Source organism: Leopardus geoffroyi, chromosome B2 (genome assembly GCF_018350155.1).
Source record: "Leopardus geoffroyi isolate Oge1 chromosome B2, O.geoffroyi_Oge1_pat1.0, whole genome shotgun sequence".
In the NCBI taxonomy this organism is placed as follows: Eukaryota; Metazoa; Chordata; class Mammalia; order Carnivora; family Felidae; genus Leopardus; species Leopardus geoffroyi.
The window spans coordinates 78,605,847-78,631,483 of NC_059332.1; the positions used below are offsets into that span (position 1 = coordinate 78,605,847).

Below are 25,637 nucleotides of genomic sequence, written 5' to 3' on the forward strand. Positions count from 1 at the left end.
TTATAATTATATAATATTGCTATAATTGTAAGGCACTACAGTGAAATTTGAAGTTTCCAGTAGTTAGCATTCTGAAATAGCTTGGTTTCTCTAATATCTGTATTAGAGAAGGAACCAGAAAAATATACTAAAGCCTTCCTGGCAGTGAATAAATAGTAGCTCCTAAGCACCCAACACAAATGAGAGAGCCAGAAGAGCCAAAGACCTGAAGTCAGTCCAGACCCAGTGTACTTTACTGGTTTGTCACAACAAAGGAGTACTCAGATTGGCTGGTGATGTCGCACAGGCCCTGCTTTTTTATTTTTTGAGAGAGAGAGAGAGAGGGTAGGGGGAGAGGGAGACAATCTTAAACAGGTTCCTTGCTTGCTTAGTGTGGAGCCTGACGCTGGGCATGATCTCACAACCATGAGATCTTGACCTGAGCCGAAATCAAGAGTTTGACACTTAACCAACTGAACCACCCAGGTGCCTCTCATAGGTCATTCTTTTTATGTGAAAGCTGAAAGTGTGATGGACAAGGTAACAAAGGACAAAAGTGTCAGGGAGAAAAGGGACCACAGCAACTTTGATTATTGGTGCAGGCATGGTGGTTATTAGAAATAGTAATTAGATACTTATGTAGTCCATATTCCAAATAGGGCATAGAGAGCCAGTGATAAAATGGCCACCTCTTTTCTGGATAGGCAATAATTCATCTGATACCATTGAAGGCTTAGAGTATCTCTAAGGGGTGGAAGTAAAATGGCATTGCCCATAGCAAGGGATTAGGGAAAGAACTAGCCACTATACTGGAGCTTGGGGAATCCAGTGTAGATCGGTGGACATGGTGGTGGAATGTGGGAGATGGGGACAAATGGGTATTTCTCCGTGAGAACCACTCTGAAGATATAGCAATATATGTTAGTATTTTGGAAGGCATTAAAAGTAAAAGTACAAAAGCAGTGTCCTGTACTTCATAGTCTGTAAGATTTATATCTTTGCTATTTTGTGCTTACTAGTGAGAAGTAGGACATTAAAGAAAATGTTATGTTTTCTAATACATCATCTTGTTAAGATGGCTCTTTGAATTGTACTCCTGTGGTTCCTTTTATTTTAATGTTTCTCTTTAATTTTGTTATTCAATTCTATAATTGAGGGAAAACATTCTGTGAAAAAAATAGGGTTTAAGGTATTGAGAAAGTATATAGGATATCTTAGATTTGCATTAAAAAGTAATTTAAAGAAGAATGTCACATTAAAAAAAAGGGTGGGGGGCATCTGGGTGGCTCAGTTGGTGAAGTATCCAGCTTCTGCTCAGGTCATGATCTCATGGTTCATGGGTTCAAGCCCCACATTGGGCTCTCCTGACAGTTCAGAGCCTGGATCCTGCTTTGGATTCTGTGTTTCCCTCTCTCTCAAAAATAAACATTAAAAAACAAAACAAAAAAAACCTGTCAAATGTTTGAAGAGCCAATCTTCAGATACCTGGAGAACTCCACTATGTAGAATTTCTCAGTAGTGATCTTTTTGGTATTCTTTCCTTCTTCTGGATAGAGTTTGTAGTCTCCCATCAGGCTGTGTGCATTACTTTTCAGCAGATAGATTTACCATTGTGGTGTGGAGCATGTTGAATTTGGCAGCAGAGGAAGACCTGTAACTAAGAAGGGTGTCTTGTTTTTATGACCTAGGCCACATTTCCTGTCATACTTAAGCATTTTCTTGCATAGGCACAGGTGATCAGTTCGACACTGGACTTTTTGCCCCCCCCCCCCCCTTCAGAACATGGGGAATTATTTTTGCAGTCTTTAGATATGAGAAAATTCAGTTATCATTGATTTTGTTGACCAAACATGTAAAAGGCTCATTGTGACTGTCATTAATTTTGAGTTAAAACATCTCCCTGCAGAAATATGGTCTTGCCCCCTTAGGATATTATGAATTGCAGTTAGAACCCTTTTGATAAAGCCCTTTTTTTGGTGTTGGTTCTTATTGTAAAACATTGTTTTATTTTTATTTTCATGAAATTTTCAACAGGGGAAATATGAACCATATTAGCTAGCTCCTCCTGAGGAAAAAATAAGAATAGTTAAGAGCTTGCATATACATCAAGTAGCAAACTTATATACACTACAAATAGTTTTGTTGATATTAGTAAATTATTATTTCCTGAAAAATTATAGATATGTACTTCAGTTTTATGAGAATATGCTTAAATGTATTATCTATACTTCATAAGCACTTAACGGATTTACAGAGAATATTGACTTGAAATTGCTCAATCCCTATCCCAAGTTAACTTCCATAACTACCAAAGACTCTTTGTAATTAAAAACAAAACAAAACAAAAACCTTTAAAAATAGATACACAACCTAATTAATTAAAATAATGAGGGTGAATTTGATGTAATGGCAGTTAAGGTGGGAGGGATTACATTAAAATTTTATAGGTAGTATTAGCAATTCCGTTTTCCTGTTATGTCATTATTTATAAATATACTTAAAAATTGCTGGAGCTTTGACCAGAGGTTGATGATGGTAAACCTAATTGTCTTATTTTCCCAAATAGAACTTGTAATTGTTTTTCTTTTATGTAGTTATGTTTCTTTTAATCTAAAATTAGTTGACAATTATAAAAACAAGTTTGCTAAGTTACATCAGTGTACCTAACACAATACGGCTATTCTGTGTGAAGGATTCTTATCAAAAGGATGCTCTTGGGGTGTCTGGGTGGCTCAGTTGATAGAGCATGCAACTCTTGATCTTGGGGTTGTGAGTTGGGTGTAGAGACTACTTAAAATCTTAAAAAAAAAAAAGCTCTTTAATTTTCTTTCTCACCCCTTTCTCACCCTTTTGTTTTCAAAGAGAAACTGGTAGTCTGGGTAGATTCAAGGCGTCTTTAAGAGAAAATGTCTTGGGGAGCCCCAAGGAACTGATGAAGTTAAGTGTGCCATCATTAGTGTATGCTGTTCAGAACAATATGGCTTTCCTAGCTCTTAGCAATCTGGATGCAGCAGTATACCAGGTAAGTGGAGGTAGATGACAATGAAAAGTGAAAAGTAAAATATCAAGTTAAAAAACAAAAAAAAAGTTTTTATGGTGAAAAGACTTATTAGCCCTTTATCACATTGTTTTTTTTCTCCATAATTCTATTAATATCAAATATTTGTGTCAGACAATAATGTTATGAATTCATTTATTGTTTTGTTTGTAGGTGACCTATCAGTTGAAGATTCCCTGCACTGCTTTATGTACTGTTTTAATGTTAAACAGGACACTCAGCAAATTACAGTGGATTTCAGTTTTTATGCTATGTGGTGGAGTCATACTTGTACAGTGGAAACCAGCTCAAGCTACAAAAGTTGTGGTAAGAAACAAAACGCTCACCAGAACTAAAAGAGAACACTTCCTTAATCTTGTAACACTTTAGACCATCACATTGATGAATGTAGTACATTTCTTTGAAAATAATCTTTGCCCTACAGATAGGCTTTTTTTACTCCCTTATCATAATGTTATTATTAATAATAATATAACTTAATTATCCCACTTCCTCTATTTTTCTGGAGGAGAACATGCATAAAATATGTTAGACATAGAAGGTACCTTAATGTAATCAATCCCCTTCATTTTATGGATGACAAAATTGAAGTCATTTTTTAGACAAATCCCAGAACATTAAAAAAAAAAAGTTCATTCATCTATTGTGAGAGAGAGAGCTCATGTGTGCGCAAGTCGGGGAAGGGCAGAGAGAATCCCAAGCAGGCCCCAGGCTCAGCGTGGAGCCCGATATGGGGCTCGATCCCATGATCACAATCTGAGCCAAAATTAAGTCAGTTGTTTAACTGACTGAGCCATTCAGACTCCACAAAATTGAAGTCTCAAGAAGTGACTTGTTTAAAGTTACAGTTAATAGCTAACCTGTTACTAAAATTGTGCCAATTTCATACAGTTTGTATGTTCAGAACTTACAGGCCTCTTTTAGGCATTTTTCTCAAGAACACCAACACCAAGGGAAGTTTTCTTCATCTAATTTTCATCCTTTCTCTGAACTCAGAAAGTTTTTCTTGTAATCTTTTTGCACACATTCCCACTCTCAGTGATAGGGATTACAGGGGGAGTAGTGTTTTTACTGATATAACTAAAACAGGGCCAAAAGTGCCTTTCTAATTTTCAATTTAAGACTTAAATGGTACCTACCTGATTTTCAAAAATATGTTGTATACTTTATAGGTTATTTTCCCAAAGAGAATTAGGAAGTGGGACTCTAGTGAATGACCTTCAGGAGTTTTCCTTTACAATCGAATACTTTCTTCACCTTTTAGCAAATAAAAGACTATGGTTCTCCTAGAGGTATGAGGCAGCTGGAGATGTATAGAGGGCGTGTGCAAGTAGGAAGTCAGTTATTTTTTACGTAGTTTCTAGCCTAAAACTACATGGAGGATCCCCCCCGCCCCCGGAAAATGAGGTTACAATGAATGTTTATGGTTTTTACATGATATTTAAACATGCTTATATTCTGGTGGCATTTCAAAACACTGATCAAATATACACTGCACATTTAATTTAGTTGTAGAACTTGCAGAGAAAGAAATTTATTGGGAAATAAGGCAAACAAAAGTTAAGTATGAACTTTAACACTTCACACCATTAGGAAAGATGTTAGGTCCACCGCACATAGGTAATGTATGTGAAAAGCTTAGTAAGCTAAAGCAGATTATTGGGCAGTTTTCCTACTTTTGGACCACTACAAAAAGTTCTTTCATATTTTAAGCAAAGTGCAGCTTCTTGTAACTGCCTCTGTTTTTTGTTCTTGTCAGAATAACTCAATTCCCTACCAACTCTATAGGATAATCCTTTGGATATTCGAGGAGTGTCACATCACCACCCTCCAGGTCTTTTTTTTCCTTCCTGTTGAGACAACCTTGTTGTTTCTTTCTGTATTTTCTAGAGACTTCTTGATTCCCTTCCTCTTGCCCCAATACTTCCTTGTATTTCTCTTCTAGATGCACTCATTATTGTTCCTCAGTAGTCTTAAAACCTCACACTGTCTCTAGCCTTTGAGCAGATGAAGTGTAACTTGTGAATTACCTCTTTTGTTCTGAATACTAGAGATTTGTTAAATTAGCCTATAAGTTTCTGGGGGGAGGTGGAGGGAAGATAGCCATTCAGTAACTGATTATACACAGAGTTTCACACAACATAGTTTATTTCAAATGTGTCATGTGCAGTGGGCTGCTTCTTCTAACCAAAATGCAGGATGTATTTATTTTAGTATCTTGTTAGCTTTGGTTCATCATTCAGGCATTTGAGGTCCTTCCAGATCTTATTATCCATTATTAGGTTTTTGAGTGTTAGTGTTCTACAGATTCGACAAATATGTCTTTGGGTCTTCCCTGAAAATTTAGACAGGAGAGGACCAGCGTTCTGTGGCTGTGCTTTTAGATCTCTCTTTAGCTGGACTTTTCCCCCTTTTGCTCAATAATCCTTCTCTTCTCTCATTGTTTTTATAGGTCTGCCAGGAATTTGAGAATGCCTTAGCTAGGTAGTTCTGGCTTGAGGTCTCTTGAAAGTTGCAATCAAGATATTGGCTATGGCAGTAGTCAACTGAAGGCCTGACTGGGCCTAGGGGATGTTTCTAAGGTGGCTCATTCATATGCCTAGCAAACTGGTATTGGTTGTTAGTGTAGCTTGATTTTATTCCATTAGCACTTTGCTGTATGAGAATTCACTCAGCTATGGATAGAATTGTACTACTATTCTCAATACATTTCTGTCTTGTTCACAAAAATATTATGTAGATTTGTCTTTTTTTTTTTTTTTTTTTTTCAAAATATACTGTCTCTATAGAATTCCCCTCATCATACTAACTAGGAATCCCTTCATAAGGAAGTTTGGTATGTCTCATTCATAGGGAAGCCATATTATTTTCTAGTGATGACCATTAAACTTTTTATGTCATCTGTTCATGCGTTTTGCTAGTAAGTCATTAACAACAGTAACAGTTGCAATCGCTTAGACCAAGTTTTCTCTCTCAGACATTTAACATAAAGCAATACTCACCTATATCAGGCTGTTTATTTTGAATAAGGTATGTGCTTGTCATAGTATAGTCATGTGTCTCTACTCTTTAGTTTCAGTGTTACTACTGAGATAGTATTTATCTCTGAGGAAAGACTGATGAAAGTTCCTTAAGGGTTAGTTTAGGGAAGAAAGAGAAAATAAAGTTGAAATAGGTTAGGGCACATATACATGCATCTTTTAGCACAGAATTATGATTATATACATCTGTCAATCTCTCTCATCCATGAACTGTTTAAGAACCACAGCTGTGTATCATCTTTTATTTTTATTCATTTAGTACATAAGACAGTATATCTGGTACATAGAAGGATACTATTAATATTTGATAGAAATTTAGTAAAGTAGGAAATCTTAAAGTTGTTACTTCATTCTGCAGGTGATAGGAAATACAAGAGTTAAACTGTTACCATTTCTGTGATTGAGGCTATTAGGGCTTGAGTTAAGGTGGTGGCAGAAGTTAAAATTAAGAGGCAGGCTGACAATGCAAAATTCTGTGCTAGGATGACTGCCTGCCTGTTATTAGGAATAGGCACACATGTTCGGTAAGTATGGCTGCAATTTGAGGGATAGCTTTTTAATTTAAGTGCTTTGGTTAATCTCTGGGATGGCCTTTTGTTTGTTTCTATCTTAGTCTGTAGACTAGCTGTGTCTGATGTGGCACATACTTTTCAATAGAACCATAACAAATTTTTGTAGTCATTTGATCTCTTGGATGAATTCTATGTATGAGTCATAATAACTTTTGAAACATTGTTGCAGGTGGAACAGAACCCATTGTTAGGGTTTGGCGCTATAGCTATTGCTGTATTGTGCTCAGGATTTGCAGGTAAATCATAAATGCATTGCTTTATTCTGTTAAATTTTCTAAAAAAAACATTAATAGGGATCTAGTTTATATTATTTTATTGTAACCATTTTATTCCCAATAAGGCTTATCTTCCTACTTACAGTTTTGTGTCAGCTGTTTTTTCAGCAAATGTGTGGTAGTGTTTAATTCGGTTCAGACCTAAGACATTACTCATACTTGCAGTAATCTAAGAACATATTTAGGTCATGTTGACCATCTTCAGTCCAGATAAGAACCCAAAAGTGAACAAAGACTTCTAACAATGGACAAGTTAGCAGTTAGAAAGCTCCAGTACCTCTTTCCACTTCCTGGAAGTGGTACTATCTTCAGGCAATATCCTCTTGCTGTGGGATATGAAGTTGCCAGCTCAGTATCTGTTTTTTCCTGTTACCCTCAAGTTCTTCCTCTAATAGATTAGGAATTATGGAGTAGGGAGAAAAGGGGGTGGGGTGGAGAGTACCTCACCGAAAAGTTAATACATAAAAGTAACAGCCAAAAAGGGAGGGATGAGAACTGAAATCATTAACATAAAATAAACATGGAAGTCTAGAGTCATATGTGTAGGAACAATCCTCCACTTAATCAAGAAGAGACAAGGTGTGAATGTTAAGTGCAACATATGTTTTAGAAATAGTTCCAATAGAGAAGAACCTGAATTTTTTTTTAGTAAAGAGTATATTAGTCATAGCTGTGTTTTTATTATTTATCTTTATTTGTGCTATTTCAAGAGTTAGGATTCTTTTTATTTTTGACTAGGAAAGTAGGCTGGATGTGGAAGTGAAATATTGCTTGTGAAAAAGGTCTTTGATAAAAGGGGAAGATCTAAATTGAGACATATATTTAATGATAGCATCATGCTAAATTTTTATCCTTAGGAACTAGCAAATTAGAAATAAAAATTGAGTTACCCAAGAAATATGCTATTAGACTTTTAAAAATGGGAATAGGAATAACCATTACATGTTTCTTACCGTTCTCTGGCTCTAGCACACATTCACCAAAAACAGCCTTTTTTTCCATTATAATTTTTAGTTGATTAGTATTTGAGTGGCAGTTTCTAAGTCTGTAATTAATGTGTTTATAATGAAAATCTTTAATATCCTTGAATGTCTCCATGTGTTCACTTTAAGTATAAAACTTAGTGGTATGTGATTTTGCGTGTGTATGATGAGGAGTCACTTGCTTTTCTGGAGTATCTGGAAAAACTATGGACCCTCAACCCCAAGAAAATGCACATACATACAAAATGTATTATCTAGTGAGCGAGTTCATGGTTTTTCTGGCATTAAGAACTTGGTTTGTGGAACCCTGCTTTAAAGGAAAATGGCTTCACTCAGCAATTTCTATTTAAATTTTATTTTGGTTGTGTTACTCTGAAAAAAATCCCAAGCGGTTATTATATAGGTTATTTTGTAAAGCTGGGAGTTTTCATTACTAGGCAGATATTAGAGGGATATGATTAAGATAATTGACTCTAATAGTATAGTTTTCCTGCTGACCAAAAGAAGTCTATTATTGGCATTAACAGAAAGCTTCTGTGATCTTACTGCTACAGTAATGGGAGAAACTGTTCTTAATAATTTATGAGTTTCCTGTTGTATGTGGGTTAGAAAATTCCCTCTTAGTTACTAATTTTATATGCTCTATAAAAATACATGTTGCTAATGTCAAAATGCCATGTGTCACAACCAGCATAATAAATGTGCACTTGATGTAAAATGTGTTTGTTCCCTGAATCATATACTTTTACATTGTCATAGGTCTAGGTTATTGTTCTAAATGAAGGGAATTTTAAATTAATTTTTAATATCTTTCATATTTGCATATCTAATTTTTTTCCAGGAGTGTACTTTGAAAAAGTTTTAAAGAGTTCAGACACTTCCCTCTGGGTGAGAAACATTCAAATGTATCTATCAGGGATTGTTGTGACATTAGTTGGCGTCTACTTGTCAGATGGAGCTGAAATTAAAGAAAAAGGATTTTTCTATGGTTACACATATTATGTCTGGTTTGTCATCTGTAAGTATCCAGGAATTAACAAGTTCTGGGTAGATCCTTTAAAAAAAAAAAAAAAGTCTGTTTTAAGCCTTTGATAGCATTTTGAAATTGTTCTTCTGCTACCGTGAACACGTTTGAAAATGTAATTTTGGTTTTATTGACGGACTTTGTGGCGTAACTCTCCCAAAGCAATTTTGCCTTCACGATCAGTAGTATCTAATGTGTTAGCAATAAATGTGTACAATTTAGTAGTAGAGCACATAGCCCTCTGGGCATGTGAAAAACAATGTTGTTTTATAGGAACTATTACTCGATTTTAGTACAGACTCTCTCAGATGGCTGCTTCTAAGGAAAATCGTATTTTCCTAGGTAAATTAGTATGGCATCTCTGGGGGTGAAAACTGCTTCACCATCATAGAATGTTTCATTTTTTGAGTGTTAAGATTTTCTTTCTTTCTGTTTACAAGTTCTTGCAAGTGTTGGAGGCCTCTACACTTCTGTTGTGGTCAAGTACACAGACAACATCATGAAGGGCTTTTCTGCAGCAGCAGCCATTGTCCTTTCTACCATCGCTTCAGTGATGCTATTTGGGTTACAGATAAGTATGTCTTAGTTTGTATTTTTAAGTTTTTAAAAGAGCTTCTCACTTCCTTGACTCATTAAATATGGCAGTTGGTCATAAATTCCTTGTTTTGTTATAGTTTATTCTACAAATGCAGAAGTTCATTATCTTATGGGATGTGGGTCAGCAGTACTGAGGTTGTTTCCATGGTCCTAGAGCTTAGCTGAGGGGTACTGGTTCTACTCAAAGTGACAGGGCTACTGAGTTACTACAAAGAGCCTTTCTGTAGTCAGGACCTCCCTGTTTCCCTGGTTTTAGATACAAGACAACCTGAATACTTCTTGGTGAATATAGTATGATTAGGTTTGCAAGGAAATACAAGGACTTTAGGGAATGATTATTTTCAGCAGTGCAGTTACAGTAAACAAGGCTTTTTATGAGGGGGAAAGAACAGAAAATTCTTTCATGTCCCCCTTAGTTTGTACCTTCCTAACTTTTGGATGTAGGTATAAAGGTATTTTTGTTTCTTATAATATGTAATTAGTACAAAATTCATTATGATAGCTGGCATTCTGGCACCATCACTGTACTAGTCCTTCTAATATAGACTTCCCTAGCCTACACCCAGCATTAAGTTGGATCCTGAATTATTTAACATTTCAGGGTGCTGTAATAATCATTTTCCTTACTGATCAATTATACCACAATCTGTGAAATATCGGCAATAAGTAAAAGAAACAGACTTGGCCTGTATTTATGTTTGATTTTAAAATTGACTATTGTTATAAATGCAAAAAGAGGAACATCAAGCTTGTAGAAATCTTTAAAAAAATTTATTAGTTGTGCAACTTTGGGGAAGTTACTTAGCCTGTGTCTCAGTTTCTTCATCTGTAAAGTGGGACGGATAGTCTCCTAGGGTTGTTTTAGGTAAAGTGATTAGAATAGTGCCTGGCACCCAGTAAGTATTCTGTAGAAGGCCAACCACTTACCATTTCAGTATCACTACTTATAGGCCCTCCTTTAGATACATTTCTTACCTGATTTTGGTGAACTTTTAATTGTACTTCTGATCCTTATGCTCAACAAATCCTTATGCCTTTTCTCCTAAGGAATACTTGGGGGCAGTAAAAAAAAAAAAAAATGCTTTTCAATTAGAACATCTTACCAATCTTCCAGTTTTCTATTTAGATTTAACTTACCTCCCCTTTTTTTTTGACGGGAAAGCTAGTCTTCTCTTGTTAGGAGTGAACTAATAAAATCATAGCTTGATGTCATTTCTCTGCAAGCCATTTTTAAAACTAATAAGATTGTGCTGTTGTACTCCATACAGAATTTGGTTCAGTTTGGAACAATATACAGTTTTGACATAGATTTTGACAAAAAACATTTATGTGTGAAATGCTTACTTGTCAAGTTTGGGCAAGTTGTAATTTATGTCCTGATTTTTGGGATTAAGACCAAAACAAAGAAAAAAGACAAGGCTAGCAGAAAATGAAATTGTACTATCATCATTTCATCTCCTTTTCAGAAATCTTCAATCATTTTGAGTCATTGGTTACTTGAAATTTTGTGCTCAACTACCCTTTACTCTAAATTTTTACAGGTTTCTAGTACCATGGAAAAGCCACATTCCACTGCTCTTTTTTAAATTACAGCATATGGTGCGGGGTGGTGGTGCCTGGGTGGCTCAGTTGGTTGAGTGTCGAGTCTTGATTTGGACTCTGGTCATGATCCCAGGGTTATGGGATTGAGCCCCATGTTGGGCTCAGCACGGAACCTCCTTAAGCTTCTCTTAAAAAAAAAAAAAATAATAATCCTTTAAAAATTTAGCATATAGGGAAGTTAGTATGTTCTTTGTCAGTGGTCTGGGACAGGCATACTCGTATTCTCACAAAGCATACAGTCTCTTTGTACCTTTTTTGGGGGTGGAGAGCCAGAATTGATTCTCTCTGTAAACCTTACCATCTATAAAAATAGAACACTGATAGATGTATTTTCCATATGATCTAATGGTATAAACCTATAATTGAAAGATTTCAAAATTTAAAATGGATTATTGTTATATAGTTTTAAGGACACAGATACAGATTAATTTTTTTTTTCTTTTCAGCACCCACCTTTGCTCTGGGTACTCTTCTTGTATGTGTTTCTATATATCTCTATGGATTACCCAGACAAGACACTACATCCATCCAACAGGGAGAAACAACTTCAAAAGAGAGAGTTAGTGGTGTGTGATTTCAGCCTCAAAAGACTCTTACCGAGACAAAAAATGTTTGCATTAAACTAGAGCCTTAAGTCAATCTGAGAAGGTAGCTTAAACAAAAACATGTTAACTGTGTCATAAGAATTAAGAAGAAAGCTATCTGAATGAACTGCTACAAAGATTTAATGTGACCTGTTTTGGGTCAACCTGTTTTGTTTCAGAATGAAAGACTTTTATTGTATATATAATGTATATAAAAAAGTATGGAGAGGGTATGATATTACAAAAAAATCATGTGAGGATACAATATTCAAGTAACAAGGTTTGGGACAAGGTTAAGGGTTAAAGTGCCAAAGCCATTTCTGTACGAACTGTTTTCTTGTTCAGGAACCAGGGGAGAAGGATGACCCCTCCTTGTTCTCCAATTCATGTACAGTATTTCATCCCAGCAGCAGTAAGACCCAGCTAGCTCTTTTCTTACAAAAGAGAGGCATAACCAAGCCAGGCTAGTTCAGAAACAAACTGAATGTTTAACTTCTCAAACTGAATCTATTTCATAATGCAGGCAATGACTTCTGGGTGGTGACGGAGTACTCCTGTTAAGTGCTGTATTTGTGCCATTCATTGTCTGGATTCGTATTTCTTTGCTGTTAGATGATCTACTTTTCTTCAAAAAATATTTCTAATGTCACTTTTGTACTTTTTTTTATAAAGTATGTTTAAAACTATTGGGCTGTCAGTAATTTGTGAAATTTTAGTGTTTTTAAAAATTTTTCTATAATGTTAATGGGGAAATTCAGCAATAAACTTAATTTATTTATATGCAATCTGTGATCACTTTTTGTATCATGATTATGACCATTAAAATAATGCAAAATGTAAAAAAAAAAAACACACCAAAAACATTAAATTTTTCATTTTTTCTATGTTGGAACTGTATCAGTTAGGGTTCTCTGATGACATATAAACCAACTCTTGGCAAACCTGAAGCAAAAAAAAAAAGTTTATAATTTATAAGAAAGACTACAATCAGAACTAGGGCTCTAAGCTATAGGAGATCATAAACAACAGTCCTCAGGGAGGTGCTTTTGGAAAGACTGGCCTCTAACCATCACTGTCCCTGTGTCATTTCACTCAAAGTTCAAATACTGAGGTGGCTACCACAGATCTGGGAAGGGGGAATGTTTCTCCAAACAAGTGGAGAAGGATATAGGACATGAAAAACATGTTCCAGTTACACATTTTTATTCCATGGCTAGTTTGTGCTAAGGAAATATTAATGATTCTTTAAGTAAAAATTAGTAATTGGGGGACCTGGGTGGCTCAGTCGGTTGAGCATCCGACTTCGGCTCAGGTTATGATCTCATTGTTCATGACTTTGAACCCCACATCAGGCTCACTGCTGTTAGCCTGTCAGCGCAGAGCCCACTTCAGATCCTCTGCCCCCCTCTCTCTGCCCCTCCCCCACTTGTGCTTTCTCAAAAATACACACAGGTTAAAAAAATATACAGGTAAAAAAAATACACAGGTTAAAAAAAAATAGTAATGTGAAAGCTACCTTTATTTAAAATTGAGACTGCATGGATAAGTCTTTTCTAGGACTAAGAAAGTGTACCATACTTGCCAATATAAAACTGTGTTCATTCAATTAGAGAAGTTTTGGTTCATGCTAAATGGCTTCTCTATTGTAAAAGTAGATGACTGTCATTCGCATTCAGGAGATTTTTAGTAGCAACATTTAGGATAAATTATAGTAGACCTGAATGGAAATACTGGCAGATGAGGATAGTTGTACTGATCAAACAGAGCACATCCCACGTTACCTAAACAAATCATGCAAAATATCCTTGGTTGATATGCAGGTACATGAAAGAAATGGTGTAAGAAACTCCATTTCAGGGGCACTTGGGTGGCTCAGTCGGTTAATTAAGCATCCGACTTCAGCTCAGGTCATGATCTCACGGTCCGTGGGTTTGAGCCCCAGGTCTGGCTCTGTGCTGGCAGTTCAGAGCCTGGAGCCTGCTTAGGATTCTGTCTCCCTCTCTCTCTGCCCCTCTCCCACTTCGTCTCTCTCTCTCTCTCTCTCTCAAAAATAAACATTAAAAAAAAAAAAGTTGAAGAAACTCCATTTCAAATTATGGTTTAACTAATGGACTAATTTTTACAAAAAGATCCTGTTACCATACCTGTAAGTAATTCCTTGTTATTTAAATCTGTTCAGTTCCCAAGTTCACATAATAAGAGTTACCTACCCCTACAGATTAACGAAAGATAAGCAGGAGATCTGTTCTCTGGGAGTGGTTCTCATCTGTATTAGCAAAAAAGCTTAATTTTGGTGTCCCTAAATTGATTCAGAACTAGCCATTATTATAAGAATATTGAAATGTTTTCATCAGTTTTATCTGATGTGAACATTAGGTAATCTCAGTTATGAGAACAGTTTCTGGAAGAATGACGCTGTAAAAAACCTCAAGCTGGAGTTTAATCCTTTATCCCCATTAGACCGCAGTGAATTTTAGAAGATTTGAGTTAGTTTTACAAAACTCTGTTTAGTACTTATGGACCATGAGGGAACTCAGATGATTTTTTAAGATAAAGATTTAATAAGTTGATGAATCACTTAGGCTTAATAAAATATAGATTCTGATACAGAATAGTTTAAATTCTAAACAAAGCATATAAGAATAGAGAACTAGAATTCATTAATTAAAAAGCTGCTATTTTAATTAGAAATTACATCCTACATACAGGTGTTATTCCAAGAAGTTTCATTCCATTGGCTAGCACAGAACGCACAGCTCTGAAAAGATGAAGTCTGGCCTATAAAATAAAACAAAGGATGATTAATGTTCAACAACAGGCTAACAATACATGAGTAAAGAAGAGTATCTTTAAGAGTAATTTTAATTTTCTTCTAATTTAAAGTAGGAACAGTATCTCAGGGTGCCCTAAGATTTGCTGTCAGTAAGGAAAAACAAATTTAGCATCCTGTAATTTATAGTATGACTGGTACCCCAAGAGTTGGGGAGTGGGAGTGACACTATCATTATACAGCCCAGCTTCAGATATGGGGAACTCCTCACTCTTAGGAAAATGTGTTTCAAAGTCCAGTGTGTTGGAAAATCTGAAAACACTGATTGTTATAGCCCAATTCTAAGTACCACCTGAGTCTATAAGTATACTACTGCAGTTAAACGAGATGCTATTTTAGAAACATTTACAAGAAAGACTCAGTAATAGTAACCTGAGGATGCTAAAGATAACACAGAAAACACTTAACGTACCCCAGCCACTTCAGGAGGACTGTCTTTTATATGCAGTGTCTTGTGTGCCATACCTGCAAGATGACTGAAACGGGAAGAGAGAAATGAAGACCAGAAGTCATTTCCTGTTGTAACATGCAAGCTTGGTATTTTATTGCCTCAACTTAAATCAAAGCCTAGCTCCATTAAAAGATGTATCCAACATTGGAAAGCTGAAACTTGAATCACTGCATTTCTGTAATAAGAAAAGTAAAACACATTAAACTAAAGCTTTAGATTTTGGTCCTAATACCTTAAGTTCTTAAGGTGGTGATTTCAGTGTTTTATAAAGATAGGGGATTCCTTTCTAATAATTAGTTTTTTCTCATTTAGGCATCTTTAGGATGAAAGGTATAATGTGGCCTTGACTTCCCCCTCTGTATGGTGAGGAGGTGGGGTAGAGACTAGCTATCAAATACAAACACCGCACAAACATGGGCCACTCTTTAAAGCATCTTTTCTGTTCAGGTATAGCAGCAAATACAACAATGTGCCAGAGAAATGATGCTTATGACATTGTTTCAATGATGAACTGACTTAAAAAAAAATACATATTTATTTATTTTGGGGAGAGTGCAAGCAGGGGAGGGGCAGAGAGAGGGCGACAGAGGATCCAAAGTGGGCTCTATGCTGACAGCCTAACAGCAGAGAGCCCAATGTGGGTCTCGAACTCATGAAGTGAAGCACGAGATCAAGACCTGAGCTGAAGGTGGACGATCAATTGACTGAGCTACCCGGGTGCCCCTTAACTGACATTTAATAAGACTTTCTGGCTTCTTTATTTCTCTATGACTATGTAGAATTTAAAGGGGAAAAAATTTTTATTTAAATCTGGGGAAGGCAGGTAGAAAGGATAATCAAGAACACCCCAATAAATCTGATTTCAGTAAATCTTGAGTAAAAGCAAGTATTTCCTTTCTTAAATAGATTTATAGAAAGATAACAGCTGTTGCTCTAGAAGATACTCAACTTCTATTCAGAATTCTGAAACAGCTACTATGAAATTTCTATTCAAGTGTTACTGATCTGCCTTCCAGTTCATTCTCTGTTCTCTGGCTGGCTAATTTTTCTATGCTTAAAATCTTTTTATGGACTCCACTGCCCTGAAAATAAGCTGAAATACCCTAATACATGCAAAAAAGGTGTGTACACACTCATTTCTCACCCCTCGCAGGACTATGCTTGTAGTTCCTTCAGTATCATCTTCTTGTTCAACTCTGGGCTTTTTCTTCCTTTTCTGCGACTTTGTTTCTCCTGATTAATATCAACTCCTCTCCTCCATAAAGCCCTCTCTGATCCATCAAGGCTGGGCTGAGTGCCCTAACATAGTCTCTTATGTTCGCTGTATCTTAACACACACGTACTGTTATGTAACCACCCGTGACAAAGCTGTTAGTTCCTGTTAAAAAGACTCAATGACTGTACCTTATATCACTGAATGAATAAATGAATATTAATTGCTGATTTGCAAAAACGAAGCAAGAATTCCTATAACTTAAAGTACCTCATTTTTTAGGCCGGGGGTTTGTTTATAGGAAGACTTTAGAAGAAAGGTCCTTTTTCAGATCAGGTCTCAGAGGTCTTTAATACCTGAAAACAGCAAGGTTATAGGTACCTTAGAGTTAGAAGGTAACTGACAATGTGCCTGGGTTGAAGGTCCTGAGATGATCTATAAAGCACTTCGTCGAACCTAAAAGAAACATGACAGCAGCAGTTGGCAGAGGAAGACTGTGCACGTATTACACTAAGCTGTTAAGATCTTGGATGTAAGGCTGACTTGAAATCATTAAGAGTAGAAGGTATATATGAAAAAGGACCTTGGGTGCATTTGAAGGTAAAGGCGCAGTTTTCTTTCTTACGAATTCCTTGATGGCAGGTACTTTCTAAATCATCTTGCTATCCCTTAGGCCTAGCCCAGAACAAGGACTCAAATCATGGCTGTTAAAGTGAATGTAAAAAGCCTCCAGCCATGTTTAGGAACATAATCTAGGAACTAACAAACAGAGTCTACCCTCAATGCCAAGGAAACCACGTTGGCTTATTTTTCCTACCAGATTAGCCAAATGTGAGAAAACTGACTCCTGATCCCAGGAAAGAATCATTGACCACTGTGTGGCAATTAGAGAAAACTGCCTTGTTAACTACCCACATCCCTTTCCAGAGACTAGTATCTCCTGACAAGTCTGGCTTTACCAACAAAGCTTGAAAGAGCTCAAAGGTATGGTCTCTTGCCCAGTGTAGGGGCATCAAGTAGATATTCATCTGAGACTGTGAATTAAAACCATGTAGCAAATGAAGGATTATGGTCTCATGGAAGCTGTACAAAGGCAGAGATTCCCCGTCACTTATTGAAGAGGGTGAGGAGAAGATGAGCTTTTCCAAAACTAAAAATTTATGCTTTACTAGGCTTTCTATTCTCATACCATGACCCAGAAGATGTTAGGCACCTGTGCCGATTCAGCAGTGATAATATTTTTAAGTCCCAAGGATTGACCTTGACTATGTCCTCTGTCTGCCCTCAAAGGGCAGATAAATTGCTTTTTGGTCATACCTCCAGGAAAAGCGCTTGCTGTCTGGTGGCAGGGGGACGGGGTAAGAGCTAGTTACTGGCTTATTCACTCCAGTGGTCAGCAAACCCCCAACAGTCATTTCACTAGGCAGATGAAGACTAGATAAATACTAGAAAACCCATACCTGAGAAGATGCTGAAGAATGGAAACAGACTGTGGTTCTTGTAAACAAGCAGTGTTGAAATCATTTAGATAACCACATCCAAAAGTCTCTTCCAAACTGTTATCAAAAGTTTAAAAACAACGGATTAAACAAGTCATCCAAGGACACCTAATTGAAGTTTATCATGATGCTTTAATCTTTCCTAAATCTGTTACTTCCCTTGGAAAAAGGGAGTATATTCTTTGGCAGGGTTATTCTGAGTACAGAATAAGGTAACATACAAAAGCACTTCTTTATAGGTGCTCAATAAATATTTTAACCACCCCCCCCCCCCAAAAAAAAAACCAAACCTAACAGGTGGTCCACTGTATTTCTAACTAGTTTTGAACAGATGTCTGAGAAGCCCAGCAAATATGACTTTGATCTTAGGAGCACATCAACCAAGCCTCACCCTGGGAAGGACAGAGCGGCTCATGTATCCCTGCAGACTCCCCTCACCTGTGGAGGCGAGCATGCGTGTACTGCAGGAAGACGCCTGTGTCCCCACGACTCTGGAAAATACGATCCCAGCTGAACTGATAGTCAGACAAGAGCACACCTTTGAAGTCCTAAAATGACAAGAGTAAACCTTTAGTGCTGGGATTTGTTCTGGTACCAAACAAAAGGGTCTCACAGGATGCAGTCTTATCAGACCTGAATAATGAGTGCTGCAAGCCCGACCCTCTCTGCAGTCTCCTGTGGGTTCTCCACTTCTTTGGTAGCTGAAACAGACAAAGACAGCTATCTTTAACCTACATGAAACCATTCAGAATCAGGGATTGAAGGAGATAAAATCTGCCAAAAACATATGCTGCCAGCAAGAACAAACAGGTTCAGAGTGGGCAGTTTACTTCCCTAATTTGGGCTAATTGACCTTGGAAAAAGATGTTCCCCTGCCTACATTAAAGGGAAAGAAACATGAATTTGTTTTTCTCATGAATATCCCTTGTGAGACATTAGATAAAGCTGGTACTTACTTTTCCAAGGCTAAAGAAAGCCACCAGGACTTGTGACCTGTTTCCTATTACATACATAGGAATTTCACATAAGCACTCCAACAGTGGAATGACAATGCTGAAGCTGTCCATGAAAGAGGCCTAGTGTTGTATCAGTGCAGATTACTGAACTGAATGACACCAAGCCGCAAGTCTAAAACCTCTGGCACCTCTAATTAGTGCAAGCTATTTTTGACAAGGTTAATGAAAATTAAGAGAGGGACAGTCATAACAAATCACACTGCACAGAAGTCCGTAGAACATAAAAGTGGCATGTAAGTTGTGACTGTAACACTAAAGTGAATTCACTCTTAATAGAAGCCATGTTCTGTAGCATCCTTGATCGAATCTCATTTAGAACATCTTCCAGAAAGGTAACCTCTCCTCTTCGAGTCTTCATTCCCTGCACCACTCCAAAGGGCACGTGCTGGCACCTGAAATGAAGGAGAAAAGAACTGATGATCAAAGTGTGTAACAATACCCTTTCAGAGAGTAGTCTGAACTTTAACTCTCACGGAGGGGCTTTTCAAAATTAACAAATTAAAATGTGATGTGATTTGTTATATGCCACAAAAGATGTTAAACACACAGCTTCACTGTACAGATAATCACTAGCATGTGATTAAATTACTAGTTGCCTTTGTGAAATAAAAGGAGGGATTACGAATTTTGGACATCAAGCCACTGAGAACAGATGTCTACTAAAGACACATATATTAAATGTTTGTAAGTTAGAAATAAGGACATTAATGTAAAAAACAAATCTGCTTTGCAAATATGTTGCAACAAAGAAATGAAGTTTGAATAACAATTTTCAACAACCTGGTATATTTTGGGACTTGGCTGACCTAACAAACCTTTAATGATCCTAAGCAGGCAGTTAAGAACTGTGCTGACATTACCTTTCTGCCCAGTCATATCCCATGATCTGCAGCATTTGGAACACTTGCTGAAAATGCTTTTTTTGCCCTTTATCTGTCTTGGGGGAAAAAAAAGTATTTAAAACAACAGTGATAAGTTAACCTACAAAAACAGGTTGGACATAAATCAAAATATTTGAGTTTTGACAGACCAGAGTCATTGTCAATTGATGTATTTTAAATAAGCACACAGAGAGGATGCCAGTAGAAGAACGTCTAAGCTGAGTGTTCTACAAGATAATAAGAGCTGTAGCACTCCACGAGTCAGGAGGAAATACGAACTTTAATCTCTTGAATATTCTATTTAAATTCCTTCTCTTTCAGCTATCATAACCTTTATCTCCAAGAAGGACAAAGCTAAGTTCTAATAAGGTATATAATGGCAACTTTTTTTTTCTTAGGGGAAAGGGAGGTTGCACATGGAGAGGAAGGAAAGGGAAGAAAAGACCAGAATAACCCTCAGCAATAAGAGGAACAAACTATTGGATGCTCACAACAGCTTGGGTGGATCTCAAGGGCATTCATTATTGCTGAGTGAAAAAAGCCAATCTCAAAAGGTTACCTACTGTGATTCCACTTATATAACCTTTTCAAAGTGACAAAACTGTAGTGATAGAGAACAGAGCAATGATTGCCAAGGGTTAGGGTTAGGGGGAAGGGGGGGTTATTAAGTGGTTCCCAAGATGGAGTTTGCTTCATGATGGAACAGTTCTTTATTCTGAATGTTGTGATGGTTATGTGATCTCTCCCCTCCCCCCAATATATTTAGGCCCACACGCAAGTACATGTTTTAACTAAGGTCTTTACCATGTCAGTTTCCTGGTATAGATAAAATACCATGGTTATATTAAGATATTTTCTTTGGGGAAGGCTGGGTGAAGGGTCCATGGAAACTGTACTATTTTAAAACTTGTCTTAAATTATTAAAATAGTTATTTTTATTTTATTTATTAAAAAAAATTTTTTTTTTTTTTGTAACGTTTTAATTATTTTTGAGACAGAGAGAGACAGAGAATGAACAGGGGAGGGGCAGGGAGAGAGGGAGACACAGAATCCGAAACAGGCTCCAGGCTCTGAGCTGTCAGCACAGAGCCCGACGCGGGGCTCGAACTCACGCACCGTGAGATCATGGCCTGAGCCGAAGTCGGACGCTTAACCGACCAAGCCACCCAGGAACCCCTAAAATAGTTATTTTTTAAAAAGTACATTATGGTAACCTGCACATACTCATTTCACATAACTATTTTCCTGAATTGGGTTTTTTTTTTTTTTTTTACGATGATCTCGCAGTTCGTGAGTTGGAGCCCCACGTCGGGCTCTGTGCTGACAGCTCAGAGCCTGGAGCCTGCTTCAGATTCTGTGTCCCCCTCTCTCTCTGCCCCACCCCTGCTTGTGCTCTGTCTCTGTCTCTTAAAAATGAATAAACATAAAAAAATTTTTTTTAAATAAACCTAACATTGAATTTCTTCTATATTTTGACAAGATTATTTTTCCATAGTTTTTCAACATGGCAATTAACTTCTTTCTTTGCAGTTTCCATGAGGTAAAGATCATAATCTTTTGTTCTTTATTGTGATTACTTACCACATAAATCATTGTATCAAAATTATACTTGTCCATTCGATCTATAGCAGCTGCAAGATCTCTGAAAAATATGGCCATAAATTAAGAGTTACTAGGCAGATCTGGGTAAAAATTTGCTTTACGTATTTAATAGTAATGAGGTTTTTCTAATTAAGAACTCCTATTACTCCACAGTCTAGGGTATACTGCTTATGATTATATAATCCCAGTACCATACTTTCATATAAAGTAATAATAACAAAAATAGCTTTGGGAAAAGCAACAATAATAAAAGTACAGTGGAAAGATTAAAAAAAAACACAACAAAATAAGTAAATATAAGCTCTGGGAAAAGCAGTAGTACTAAAGCAGCTCCAGGCAAAGTGTCTGTAGGTAAATGTTTTATGATTTGTTCATCAAGCCTGTACTGGGAACAATCACCTGAGTGTCACTTTTCGGCAGTATACCTTCTTAAAGAACATATTTAAAACACAGGTGATGTGGTAACTTAACAGATATCTTTTAGCTACTCTCCTATTACAAGGACTTTCAAAAGTTTTGAATCAGTGATAAGCAATACCTTCTAAAACACTGTACAAGACCAGAAAGTCCTTTGACAAAAACTCAACTCTCCTTTCTCTAAGTATAAAAAACTCAGTTTGCATCTAGTATGAAATAATGAAAACCAAACTATTAACAGTGAAATTTCAAGTCAAAATTATGAAAATATTGAAATTGAAAACCAAAGCTATTTTTGGTTAACACTATATGACACTGGGAAGATTTTAAAAGGTCCTAGATCTTTTGAAATGATGGAAAGCATCAAAACATCATTAGTGCCCATCTCCTAATCCTAATAGAACATAGAGCATGCATTCACAATGGAGGCAAAAACTGGCTCCTGAGGGACAACAGAATCTTATTCTTTTTATGTATAAAGCACATATGTGCACACAACACATACAGATGCACAGGAGATCTGTGATATCAAACATTTCCTGAGGTGGGCAAGCAGGAAAAACAGGCTAAAAAGGCTCCTGAGAGGGATTATAATGGAAAAACAAAAACAAAAAAACAAAGGTTGTGAAACACGAGTATAGAAGATTATCCCCCAGATGAAGTCACAAATATATACCCCCACTATATTTTTGGTTTGACACAAGGACAAAACAAAGAGAAGCCTTTTGATCCAATGAAATAATAAAAGAGAAGAATATAAAGAAAAGCTCTAGGCTGAGTTTGTGAAACCTGAATTTGAAAGCAGGAAGAATGTCAGATCATTTAGTTCAGGCCTCTCATTTCAAAGTAGGGACCCAGCCCAAAGAAGGTCCCCAGCCTCACCCTGTGCTCTTGCCAGTATTCTCCCGCACTTCTGTCTGTTATAACTACTCTTCTAATTCACATCCACATGTATTGATGTATTCTATAAGAACCCACTGAAAGGGCAGAAACAAAGTTCGAGCAAGGTGAAACACTAAACATTTTGGCAAATGGCAAAAAACACAATTATTGTCTCAAAGAGAAACACATAGGTATTAAGGTAAATATACCGAAAAATCTAGACCTAATGAATGACAGCCCAAGAAAAATAACCAAATCAGGACCACTAAAATGACATGGAACCTCTATTCTGGGCGGACACTTTTTAAAAAAATGTTTTATTTATTTTTGAGAGAGAGACAGAGTGCAAATGAGGGAGGGGCAGAGAGAAAGGGAGTCATAGAATCTGAAGCAGGCTCCCGGCCCTGAGCTGTCAGCGCAGAGCCTGACGCGGGGCTCAAACCCACGAACCGTGAGATCATAACCTGAGCTGAAGTTGGACGCTTAACCGACTGAGCCACCCAGGCGCCCCTGCTCAAGGTTTCTTTATTTAATCTGTCCAGCAATTACTGGCCGACACAAAATATTTTTTCTATTATTGTTTTTAATCTAGAAAAAGAAATGTACCTCTTAGATACACAGGTTCTTCTCACCTCCTAACTATAATTACATGGAAATGATAAAGGGAAATGCCAAAAAGTAATAGAAAGTAAAGAGATCAATTTTCTAACGGAGAGTAAGAGAATCAGATGGTTGTTTAAAGCTGTTTGGAACAAATGATGGTAGTTAACAACAACAATAAATATCAATACTTCAATTATACTATAAAAGTGGGTTTATGATCCAATATAAAACTCTAGCCTGGAAGACACTAGAGCCTTTTGCCAAAAGTGTTTCAGTATGGCCATGTTTGCTTGTGTGTCTTTTTTATGGTCCTATCTTCTCCTTCCTATTGGCTTTGTCCCAGATATAAATGTGCTTGATAAGATGTAAGTTCCAGTTCTTACTGATTAACAGAGACTAGACTGTTCCTTTCCACAGGAATCAGTCATGCAGACAGTTGGAAGGGGAAAAAGAAAAAAAAAGGCAACATGGCCTACTTCTCCCTTACCCTGTTTTACATGAGGACTGCTACTCATGGGCATGGTAGATGAATCTTTACAGAGGGTGCCACTGAGCCAATATGACCACCTTCTAGTATATACTTCCTATCAATGTACAACAGGAAAATATTTATAGTTGAGGTACCTCAGTTTTCAGTTTGTAGAACAATGTATTTATTGGCTGTGGAAATCCTATGATGTTTAACTTACTGTAAATAATCTTTTTCAGTCACTTTTCTGATGATGTTATACCTTTCCAGGAACTATAACTGGCAATAGATAGACGCCCAATAAATACATCTTGAAGTGATGAGAACAAGAGATTTAGAAACTAGGATTTGGTAACAGCTTTGAGGATAAAATGACTGTTTTAGCACTGATCCTACAACAAAACACATGAAGTCACATACACTCTGATGCTGACCCCCCTGTTACATACAAACCTGGTTGCGTAGAGAGAAGTCCCATCGCTTCGCATTACAGTACAAATTGAGGAGGGGTCACCATTTCCAGAAAGATCCACTATAGCTGTTCCTTTTCTAGAAATGCAAACAGGTAACTCTTAAGAAATAGAGTAAGACCCTTTAAAAGTATAATATCTATAACATTATCTTTGGCAAACTGGAAGCTATTGTTTATTCCTTACGTAGCAATAAGCAGTATAACCAAATGAAGAAAAACAAGGAATGGGACCATGAATTTATTAAGAATGGGTATGCTATAATTAATATTTAGTTGTCCTATCTTTTTAAACTCTGTAGCTCTGGATAAGGTACTTAGAAAGTCTTTAGCATATCCAGTTGAAAAATGAGATTTCAGCTGTTTAACTGTGAAACATCACATTCTTCTAATTCAAATTATAGCATTTAATATTGGGCTAATTTTTAACATGCCAGAAAATACCCTTGAATAATAAACCATGGAATTTTGTTACTGTCTTTCCTGCCTTGTCAAAGATTAGAATCTGTAGATGGAGATGCAAAAATCTGCCTTATGCACATTACTGATGTTCTCCATGTCTTCCTCGTAAAGATGACAAGAGAAGCTCTTTGGTACTATGACAACTGGTGCTTCTAAGCAACTGGTTTGCTTCTGTATTACAGATGCCTGGGCTCCTATGACTGGTACTGTTTGTCTGGCTGACAGGAAGCTCAAAGCTAAATTAGAAATCTACCGTAAGTAAGGCAGTGTGTTAGATGATATACCATTATCATCCCTGATTCTGTATTATTTTTTTCTGCCCTCGCTTCCTGATTTCCTCATTTTACTCTTTCAAAAGCTTGTATTATACCTATTTACATAATATGTCTTAAATCCATTTTGAACAGGATGTGGTTTTTTAAAAAGGCAGGGCTAAGTAAGATGTAAGTTTTATTTCCTTTTTCCAGTTACATCAACTTGTCTGACATTAGGCCAGTCATTTGTACTTTCCGTGCTTCAGTTTCTTCACAAGTAAAAAGCAGATTAACAACTTTTCTTCCAACCTGACCAGGATTTTGTCATGGCAGCAAGAAGACCATATGTGGAAAAGTACTTTGAACAGCAAAAAGCACTACAAAAAAAATGCCAGGAAGGTTGCACACCACATTCTGTTGTTCTTACTGACAGACTATATCATTTTTTCCCAAAGAAATAACTTTACTAAAGAACAGTAACCTGACCATACATTGTTTTCTGCAGGAGTCCTTTACTGTCCAGCAATTTTAAGACTTCTTGAGATTTTTCATGATAAAATGATTCTCCTGAATATTCATCAAAGTGTACTCCTAGACGCTAAAAGGATTCAGAAACAAAAGAAAGGAAGTTACTTAAATGTCCCATTATCTTATCCTAAGACAAAACAGGATGCTCTACAGTCTGTCACCCAGATTGGGAAAGTAAGAATTAGATGAAGTCACTCCTCTGCTCTACCAAACTTTCTACCTCTTCCCACACCAGGCAAGTCCTCACAATAGTACTGTGCTGATATGGTAGTTACTGGGCCCACACGGTTATTCAAATTACATAAAATAAAAAACCTGACTTTCTCAGGAACACTCCTCATGCTTC

At 36.7% G+C, this 25,637-nt stretch overlaps 2 protein-coding genes across 9 annotated transcripts in view; one reads left to right on the forward strand and one right to left on the reverse strand.

Moving 5' to 3' along the window:
• SLC35A1 (solute carrier family 35 member A1) overlaps positions 1-12,500 on the forward strand; it is a 32,707-nt gene extending 20,207 nt beyond the window's left edge. For both annotated transcript variants that reach the window (XM_045498995.1, XM_045498997.1), the window contains 6 exons: positions 2,842-3,001; positions 3,191-3,343; positions 6,820-6,886; positions 8,750-8,926; positions 9,373-9,507; positions 11,578-12,500. In XM_045498995.1, the coding sequence (XP_045354951.1) occupies positions 2,842-3,001; positions 3,191-3,343; positions 6,820-6,886; positions 8,750-8,926; positions 9,373-9,507; positions 11,578-11,705 (820 nt within the window). In that variant the 3' untranslated portion in view covers positions 11,706-12,500. The remainder of the gene's footprint in view (positions 1-2,841; positions 3,002-3,190; positions 3,344-6,819; positions 6,887-8,749; positions 8,927-9,372; positions 9,508-11,577) is intronic.
• The window catches only part of RARS2 (arginyl-tRNA synthetase 2, mitochondrial), an 82,342-nt gene continuing 58,046 nt past the window's right edge, over positions 1,342-25,637 (reverse strand). For 2 of the 7 annotated variants that reach the window (XM_045498994.1, XM_045498988.1), the window contains 12 exons: positions 25,255-25,361; positions 24,032-24,127; positions 21,187-21,247; positions 19,585-19,661; positions 18,992-19,116; positions 18,342-18,409; positions 18,147-18,256; positions 17,670-17,765; positions 16,591-16,665; positions 14,958-15,021; positions 14,422-14,493; positions 1,343-1,636 (listed from right to left, as the gene is read on the reverse strand). In XM_045498994.1, the coding sequence (XP_045354950.1) occupies positions 1,571-1,636; positions 14,422-14,493; positions 14,958-15,021; positions 16,591-16,665; positions 17,670-17,765; positions 18,147-18,256; positions 18,342-18,409; positions 18,992-19,116; positions 19,585-19,661; positions 21,187-21,247; positions 24,032-24,127; positions 25,255-25,361 (1,017 nt within the window). In that variant the 3' untranslated portion in view covers positions 1,343-1,570. Of the gene's footprint in view, positions 1,637-10,340; positions 10,582-11,883; positions 12,658-14,421; positions 14,494-14,957; positions 15,022-16,590; positions 16,666-17,669; positions 17,766-18,146; positions 18,257-18,341; positions 18,410-18,991; positions 19,117-19,584; positions 19,662-21,186; positions 21,248-24,031; positions 24,128-25,254; positions 25,362-25,637 lie in introns of those variants that run through there. The other 5 variants (XM_045498993.1, XM_045498990.1, XM_045498992.1 and 2 more) reach the window with 4 other exon arrangements.